This window comes from Coregonus lavaretus, assembly GCF_964263955.1.
Source record: "Coregonus lavaretus genome assembly, chromosome: 22".
Classification (NCBI taxonomy): Eukaryota; Metazoa; Chordata; class Actinopteri; order Salmoniformes; family Salmonidae; genus Coregonus; species Coregonus lavaretus.
The window spans coordinates 20,472,029-20,481,621 of NC_140009.1; the positions used below are offsets into that span (position 1 = coordinate 20,472,029).

The 9,593-nt window shown below is 41.8% G+C and overlaps 2 protein-coding genes across 2 annotated transcripts; both read right to left on the bottom strand.

Annotated features, from left to right (window-relative positions):
* Positions 1–411: 411 nt before the first annotated feature.
* Positions 412–1,068, bottom strand: LOC311149659 (transcription factor HES-5-like; the record flags this gene model as incomplete). Its single annotated transcript, XM_084186859.1, has 2 exons — positions 412–852; positions 1,003–1,068. The coding sequence occupies 2 exons, from the start codon at positions 1,066–1,068 to the stop codon at positions 412–414; spliced, it is 507 nt and encodes a 168-aa protein (XP_084042985.1).
* A 5,353-nt stretch (positions 1,069–6,421) lies between these two features.
* Positions 6,422–8,875, bottom strand: LOC311149376 (transcription factor HES-5-like). Its single transcript, XM_084186556.1, has 2 exons — positions 7,729–8,875; positions 6,422–7,606 (listed from the first exon to the last, which is right to left on the bottom strand). Exons 1-2 carry the CDS (start codon positions 7,990–7,992, stop codon positions 7,184–7,186), a joined length of 687 nt encoding a protein of 228 aa, XP_084042682.1. The 5' UTR covers positions 7,993–8,875; the 3' UTR covers positions 6,422–7,183.
* Positions 8,876–9,593: the final 718 nt, after the last annotated feature.

Consider the following 9,593-nt stretch of genomic DNA (forward strand, 5'->3'; position numbering starts at 1 on the left):
AGAAATATCCTCAAATAATTGCTGGTGAAAATACAGTAGCCTATTGTAGTTACTGTTACCTCTAGCATAACACATGAACTCCACTGGAGTAAGCAATAATTTCACAATAAATTCAAATTTCACAATAAAATATCATAACTCAATAATTAGCTATATTCTTCAATGCAAACGGAAAAAAAACTAATGTGATAAAACAAGTAAGAGAAATAACAATCTTCACAAAAAAGTCACTTAAAATATGCAAGAAATCAAATAATGTGCCACACATATCTGGCCATCAATGTGATGAGACAATAAGAGCTCAGTAAACCCACAATGGTGGAGGAGGTTGGAAATGCATATTTCCTACATAGTGAGGGACATACAGTCCAAAGTTTCCCTCAGATTTTACAGTGACTCCAGTAACTCTCTCTACCAGGGCCTCCAGACTGGACCTTTAACTCCTGTGTCCTGGAGCGTGGCGGTCGGACGGAAGATGGAGGAGACTGGGGAAGTGGAGCGGACCATCGGGCTGCTGCAGGATCTCTGGGCCTGGGAGGAGAGCTGCTGTTGGAGCCCCTGAAGAGGTCCAGCGGAGGTGGTGGTGGTGTCTCTCATGGGGCTTCCAGACAGGAACTGCAGAGACTCCCTCCAGCAATGTGAGTAACCCTCGCTGTAGTCCCTCTGAGATGGAGCCGGCTGCGGCTGCAGCTGTTGCCTCAGGAATCTCACGGTCATCTCCAGGATGTCGGCTTTCTCCAGCTTGGTGTTGGGGTCCTCTTTGTGGAACTCCTTCTCCAGGATGAGCTTGAGCTGCTCGATGCAGCCGTTAATGCGATCTCGACGCATCTTCTCCACGATGGGTTTCCTTATCTGAGGAGGCAGAGAACATTTGATTAGTCGACAGTTCTAATATATGACACCAAGAAATTCAGTCAAATACTTAAAAAAGCCACAATATACATGAAAATACACATTTTATACTTTATACACACTCATACATTGATTGAACCTAACACATACCTTAATGTATTTTTCTGCGAACTTCAGATGGTGGAAAGAGGATAAGTTAGTTAAGCAGGGAGCCATGTCTGTGTGAGAGAGTGACAGGTCTGTCGGCTACTTCTCCTGGGCTGCAGAGTGTGGTCTGGGCCCTCTGAGGGATCTCTCCCCCTTTTTATAGCAATGGATTAGCATGACAAAGCCATGTGGCCCTGGCCCAGCTGGGGTTCCCACACTACTGAGACCACAGGGCTGCCCATCGCAACAATAGGAGAAACATCAATAACCTGATGGGTAACGGGTAGTAGAGGCAATACAGGGATTTTTCCCAAGATAAGCAGCAACTATTGATTAATACATGAATACATTACACATGCAATTAACATTACAACATACTTATCAAATGAGAAAATAATGACAGGTAAAAACAGGTGAAACGCAGACACACTTCTGAAGGCAAGGGCCCTCTTCAAAGAGAGTCATTTAGACCATAAAGAAAATATCTAAATTAGACCATAAAGAAAATATCTAAGTAATTTCAGTGCACTAAATGTCCTAGTTGACGTCCTGAGAACCCTTTCATCTAACACAATCAAGCCAGTATAGAATTCACAAATCAAATTAATCTTTAGAGTTTTCTTTCTCTCCAGACAATTTTCATTATAATTAATCAAAAATGAGTTGAATTGTTGCATAGTTTCAACAAAAGACATACAATTTGGATACAATTCATTTTATTTAAGCAGCCAATTGTGCAATAGAGTGTTTAGAACACTTTTTAAAGTAAGTGGTATCATAACCAGTAGGCTAGTATTGTTATGAAATGATACTAATGCTAAATTATGCTAATATCTGATACAGAAGACAATCACAAAGACACAGGCTGTCGCTGTGTTGGAATGTGGGGATCACACACACTTACATTTGAAGTCGGAAGTTTACATACACTTAGGTTGGAGTCATTAAAACTCGTTTTTCAACCACTCCACAAATTTCTTGTTAACAAACTATCGTTTTGGCACGTCGGTTAGGACATCTACTTTGTGCATGACACAAGTAATCTTTCAAACAATTGTTTACAGACAGATTATTTCACTTATAATTCACTGTATCACAATTCCAGTGGGTCAGAAGCTTACATACACTGAGTTGACTGTGCCTTTAAACAGCTTGGAAAATTCCAGAAAATGATGTCATGGCTTTAGAAGCTTCTGATAGGCTAATTGACATCATTTGAGTCAATTGGAGGTGTACCTGTGGATGTATTTCAAGGCCTACCTTCAAACTCAGTGCCTCTTTGCTTGACATCATGGGAAAATCAAAAGAAATCAGCCAAGACCTCAGAAAAAAATTTGTAGACCTCCACAAGTCCGGTTCATCCTTGGGAGCAATTTTCAAACGCCTGAAGGTACCACGTTCATCTGTACAAACAATAGTACGCAAGTATAAACACCATGGGACCACGCAGCCGTCATACCGCTCAGGAAGGAGACGCGTTCTGTCTCCTAGAGATGAACGTACTTTGGTGCGAAAAGTGCAAATCAATCCCAGAACAACAGCAAAGGACCTTGTGAAGATGCTGGAGGAAACACGTACAAAAGTATCTATATCCACAGTAAAACCAGTCCTATATCGACATAACCTGAAAGGCCACTCAGCAAGGAAGAAGCCACTGCTCCAAAACCGCCATAAAAAGCCAGTCTACGGTTTTGCAACTGCACATGGGGACAAAGATTTTGGAGAAATGTCCTCTGGTCTGATGAAACAAAAATAGAACTGTTTGGCCATAATGACCGTTGTTATGTTTGGAGGAAAAGTGGGGTACTTGCAAGCCAAAGAACACCATCCCAACCGTAAAGCACAGGGGTGGCAGCATCATGCTGTGGGGGTGCTTTGTTTCAGGAGGGACTGGTGCACTTCACAGAATAGATGGCATCATGAGGAAGGAAAATTATGTGGATATATTGAAGCAACATCTCAAGACATCAGTCAGGAAGTTAAAGCTTGGTCGCAAATGGGTCTTCCAAATGGACAATGACCCCAAGCATACTTCCAAAGTTGTGGCAAAATTGCTTAAGGACAACATAGTCAAGGTATTGGAGTGGCCATCACAAAGCCTTGACCTCAATCCTATAGAAAACGTGTGGGCAGAACTGAAAAAGCGTGTGCGAGCAAGGAGGCCTACAAACCTGTCTCAGTTACACCAGCTCTGTCAGGAGGAATGGGCCAAAATTCACCCAACTTATTGTGGGAAGCTTGTGGAAGGCTACCCGAAACGTTTGACCCAAGTTAAACAATTTAAAGGTAATGCTACCAAATACTAATTGAGTGTATGTAAACTTCTGACCCACTGGCAATGTGATTAAATAAATAAAAGCTGAAATAAATCATTCTCTCTACTATTATTCTGACATTTCACATTCTTAAAATAAAGTGATGATCCTAACTGACCTAAAACAGGGAATTTTTACTAGGATTAAATGTCAGGAATTGTGAAAAACTGAGTTTAAATGTATTTGGTTAAGGTGTATGTAAACTTCCGACTTCAACTGTGTGTATAGTTCAGACTTTTCTCACACATCCAGCGGTGTGCGGTGGGAAGAGGTTGTGTGCCCACACACACCACACTCCCCTCACACACACCCCTCACACACACTCCATCCAGACAAGCAGTCTCCCCACTGACAGACAGTTGAGTCGTTGATCCATTGTGTTATCTATTGTCTGTATCTCTGTTCTCATTGGCTGTTGAGTGTGGGAAAGCTCAAGACAACTCATGCCCACGCGTGGATTTATTTTACCCAGGAAATGTTCATTCAAGAATGCATTCTCTCACATCAAGTGTTTATTACATTTTTCCAACTGAAAGTAGGCCTATGACTGAATAGTTTTTATATCTCCTGAAGGTAAATATTATGGCATTGAATACAAAAAAGAGGCACTACAGTATAACACTGTAACTAATAAGATAAATGGTTACTTTCCCAAGACAAATCCCAGAACTTCTATCTATGATCTATGATGGACTATGTGCTGCTGGGTCAGGGTGGGGAGACTGGGGACAATGCCACAGTCACTGGCACTGTGCCATGGTTGTGGTTCAGGCAGCGCAAAGGTCACAGATGTGTGGCCTGGCCTGTGGGTGCTGTGAGGAGAACTCTCTCTCCCTGGTTTCCCACCAGTCACCAGCACTGGGGTAGATCAGCTACAAAAGCCAGGCCGCTCCCCCAATGCCCCATTGGGAATGTTAATTGATCCTTTGTCACATGACAAACAGAAACCCTATGTCACAGACCATCTGGAAAAAAATCTAGTTAATAGGGCCTTGCACATCGACAAAGCGCTACAAGATCACCCTGTCTTCTTTTTCCACTTTGGCCTGGATGAACCTTGAACGTTTTCCATGAAGGCAGTTAGAGCTACTCATAAACTGTAATTTGTCAACTTCATCTATACAAAAATGTTTTTTACCTGTTAGCAGACATTCCCTTTTGGGCTAGCCATGCATTGACCACATTGACAGTGTGGTGACGAGAAGATTTTGACTAGCCTTTGTCCGTGGCTCTTTAAGTGTGTGTGAACAGTGACACACCCACAGACTGAATTCCTGCCATACACTCTGGACTGCCAGGCCTGTTGCGGAGTAAGGCAGGTTCCCATCAGCCCTCTGCCTTTGGGAGTGTGCTAGCCCCTGTTTCCCACACTCTCTGTCCATTCACCGGCCTCAATAAGGGGACAATAGAAGTGTGTCTTGTTACACATCACATTAACTATGGTGTTTGATCTCTGGTTGGAGGGAGAGAGGGGGCCGTAGCCACTGCCAGACCATCTGCAAGACTAACCCTGAGAAACTTCAGCCATGTCACTTCAGCCTGCCGCGGGGGGGGGGACTGGTTTGATACATTCACCTCTGAAGGTAAATCATGTACTTACAATCAGTAATCTTGCTCTGATTTGGCATCCTAAGTGTCCCAGAGATAAAATGTAGCATTGTTTTGTTTGATAAAATCCATTTTTATATTCAAATGTAGGAACTTGGTTCTACAGTTTGAACCCCTGCTATCTCTGACTCCACACCAACCCCGCCCGGCCATCTAGATGTGTGAAAGTTAGTGTATAAGCTAATGATCCATCATGTATGACATTCCTGGGAGTGTGTAAACGTACATTTTGTATTACCATATCATTTTTGTATGTTCTCTATAGTTATGAACTTGAAAATGTATCAATTGACTAATTCGGCACATTTGTGCAGACTTGATACAAAATAGTCCAGTATTGCAATGCTTCACTGGCTCAATCTGAAACTTTGCACACACAGTGCTGTCATCTAGTGGCCAAAATCTAAACTGCAATATTATATTGTGGCCTTTCTCTTGCATTTCAAAGATGATGGAACAAAAAAAATAGTAGAAAACGCATGTTTTTTGTTTGTATTATCTTTTACCAGATCTAATGTGTTATATTATCCAACATTAATTTCACATTTCCACAAACTTCAAAGTGTTTCCTTTCAAATGGTATCAATAATATGCATATCCTTGCTTCAGGTCCTGAGCTACAGGCAGTTAGAAATGGGTATGTCATTTTATGCGACAATTGAAAAAAAGGGTCCGATCCTGCATGATGCTGCCACCATCATGCTTCACTGTGGGGATGGTGTTCTCGGGGTGATGAGAGGTGTTGGGTTTGCACCAGACATAGCGTTTTCCTTGATGGCCAAAAAGCTCAATTTTAGTCTCATCTGACCAGAGTGCCTTCTTCCATATGTTTGGGGAGTCTCCCACAGGGCAGTTAAGAGGTTAAGAACTATATAGATGTTCAAGTTGATGGTGACTCACTTTTAGCCACTACTCTGTTGCACTGTTGTCCCATTAATACAATTTACTGCTAAAGATAAGGACAAACTATATATAATAAGTTACTAATCACCTCCCTTAATCTGTACAGTGATTCATTAGTGTGACAGAACCAGTTAAGAAGAATAGGTTATGTTCTATATGAGTGAAGTATAGGCATATATAGTAGATTGGATATAAATGTAGACAGGTGTCCTCAGTAATGTGGTGTTCTTGATGGGAGCCCTTGATAATTATGGGCATGCATTCCTCTGACAAAAAGTCATTATTTTAGGCTACACATATTTTGTCCAACCACAAATCAACAATAGGTTTCAAGGTTTGGGTTTATCAACCAGGAACCAATATCGATCTGACATCTCTGGGCAGTGGATAGGTGCTCCTCACAATCTAGGTTTAGGTTTGTGAATATAGTCAATCAATCAATGTATTCAATATACGGTGTTCTTTATAAATGTGTGGATGAAAAAGTTAGCCATACTACTGATGTCATCAGAATGGATGTGGATGGTGAACTTTGTGCAGATATGAGTTGATACGACTGACAAGATAGAACCAAAAATTCAAATTTTGAGAAACATCAATTGAAGTTTTTAATTTATTTTCAAAAGCTTTATGGCATGTCACTCCAAATAGTGTAATTTAAACCAATAAAGGCAAACAAACTTACAAAAACTTTTGTTGAATACACAAAATGCTTTTATGAAAGGTGTCTATTTCGAAGTTAGAATTAACGTTTTAGCGTTTTCCTTAAACATTTAATATTTGTATTATTAATAACATAAATGTTACATAATCATAACTTGATGTACATTTAGAGTAGATCCATTGGATCCATTTGTAGCATAATATTCATACATCACCAAATTGATACATTGTATCATTCAGTGACAATTCATTGTAAATAGTTTTTAAAAAATGCAAACAAACAGGCGGTGTCACAGACACCAAATAAACAGTAGCAACCCATTATGGGTTAGACATACAATAAAAGTATGTTATTAGCATAATTTAACTCTGTTTGTACTTTCAGAGTTATCGTTCTCAGACAAGAACAAGCATAATAGAAACATTATTAAATCAGTGTACATTTTCATATACAGAGTATGTATCCAAACCAATCTGAATCATTTCATAGAATCCTTCCTTTCAAAGGAATACTGGCAAAATATGCCCTTGCTTCATCTGGCCTTGCTTCATGAAGACTATCGACGTAGCATCTCTTACCAAATGCAAAAGAATTAGACATCCGTCACTCCGAACACCACTGTCCATGCCTGTCATAATATAGACTGGCCTGTCCAGTTCCGTTTGTCTGACATGAAAAAGTCTGAAGCGTTGCTCTACCAAGGCCTCCAGAGTGGATGGGAGACGGGGCTCATCACACCCTTGGTGGTGGCCTGGTGGATTGGGGAGCCCGGTGGGGAGAAGGACCAGGGAGCCTGGCTGTGTTGGCTGGATGTCTGCAGGCTCTGGAAGTGGCTCAACAGCGAGCTGTGGGACTGTGTCTTCACCTCACACTGAGACAGGAAGCTGACAGCCTCCTGCACACAGCGAGAGTAGCCCTCATTGGCTGCCGTGGTGGAGGAACTTCCTGCCTGCTGCTGGCAGCTCAGGAAATAGACAGTCATCTCCAAGATGTCGGCCTTCTCCTGCTTGGAGTCGGGCTGCTGGCGGAGGAACTCAGGACCCAGGAGGGACTTGAGCTGCTCAATGCTGGTGTTGATGCGATCCCTACGCATCTTCTCCACCACTGGCTTCCTTACCTGCACAAAGAGAAAACAAGGAACAATTTAGTCAACTTGATCTGCCATGTACTAGTATCAACAGCAATATAATAAGAATGAAATGTATTTATGTATTCAAAGATTTGAAAGCATTTGTTTACCTTAGTAAGTGAGAGGTGCTGCTTAGGGTTGGTCATCTGTCTAATCATAGTTGGTGCCATGGCTGTAGCAGTAGTAATTCTGTTGAGCTGAAGTCTCAGTAAAGAGCCAATTGGATATGTGCTGTCTTCCCTCTGGTTCTCCCTCCTATTTATACTCTTAAATCTCCATATGAATGTGTGGGTCTTGGGCTTGTTGGAGTTTCTCACAGTCCGGAGCCAATGAGAGGGCTGGGAAGGGCATTGAGAGATGCTGGGCTGCCACATGCTCAATGAAGTGTTTATTGCTGAGGGGACAAAGAGTGTGCCTCCAGGGAGCAGGTGGAGGGATGGGGAGGGAGAGGGAGTGGAGGGAGGGGGGCAGACATGGCACTGCGTTGTGGATCTGGGAAAGTGGTGACCCCAGAGGAAGGAGTGTGCTCGTCTCTTGCCAGGATCACAGAATAAAGGGTGAGCACAAAGTGTTTTGGCACAGGGCACACGTGGGTGTGAGACAGACAGGACTGTGAGTCAAATAGCTCATGGGGCTACTGTGTGTCCACTAGCTTAATCAAACAGGTTGTTTTCAATAGCCTAACTTCATATCCATGAGGATCTGTTCATACCCTTGGATCTTTGGTGTCATGTCATGTAAAGATGTATCAATGGAGTGATGATTGGGTAACATTAAAGTTTTAAGTTAGACTTTGGTGTGATCTGTATATTTGTCAGGTAGTAGATTTATGTGTTATAAACATTGCACAGTTGTAACTGCCATGTATAGTCTGAACTTTAACCCAGTATATATATCCAAAATTGAGTTTTGGAAAGCTACACATGTAGATATGGATTGCCAGCATTGCTACATGCAGACACACACACACACACAGGACACACCTGCCCGCACTGTCCCAGTCACACGCTCCCTTCCTGCCCCAGTGGAACGTGAGAGCCGCCGTGCTCCTGAGCTTCCCACACTTCAGTGTTAATGACACTGGGGCAGACACACAAAGGAAGTGTGCCCCGTCACACAAAGCTCGAGTGACCAGGGCCCTCCTCCTCCTCCCTCCTGCCCATCCACAGTGCAGTCAACAAGGCTCTCACAGGGCTCTCACAGGAACACCATCTGGAGAGATAGGACACTGTTATCACCCAATGGACCATGTGAGACCTGCTCTGTGAGAAACAGGGAGATGAAATAGAAAGAGTGAGAAAGTAAGAGAAGGAAAAAAAAAATAATTGAACTTCAAAGTCTTTTAGATATAATGATGACTATTTGACTAAATACATTAAAATGTACGATTTTATATTATAAACTGGGTGGTTCAAGCCCTGAATGCTGATTGGCTGACAGCCATGATATATCAGACTGTATACCATGGGTATGACAAAACATTTACTGCTCTAATTATGTTGGTAACCAGTTTATAATAGCAATAAGGCACCTCGGGGGTTTGTAATATATGGCCAATATACCAAGGCTAAGGGCTGTGTCCAGGCACTCTGCGTTGCTGTCCATGGTATATTGGCTATATACGACACCTCCTCGGGCCTTATTGCTTAATTATACTATTACCACCAAATAAAATAGTCTATGCAAATTACTAATATCAATAGTATGAAAAATGTATGCGCTCACTAACTGTAAGTCGCTCTGGATAAGAGCGTCTGCTAAATGACTAAAAAGTAAAAATATGTAAATAGTAGCAATACCACTGCTATTGCAGTTGTAATAGCCATTAAAATGTCAATTTGTATTTAATCATCTTGATTTAGTTGTTTATATGATGCAATGAAATAGATTTAAAGTTTTATTTGAATAGTTTAGCAATATTCACAGCAATGAATGCATTTAAAGGAATTTCGCTGAGTGAAAACGTCTTTCTCTG

Coding starts and splice junctions, on each gene's coding strand:
- LOC311149376 (XM_084186556.1), bottom strand. CDS start 7,992: ATGTGGCAGCCCAGCATCTCTCAATGCCCTTCCCAGCCCTCTCATTGG. Junction 7,607..7,728: donor AGCACCTCTCACTTACTAAG/GTAAACAAATGC, acceptor CTCTTTGTGCAG/GTAAGGAAGCCAGTGGTGGA.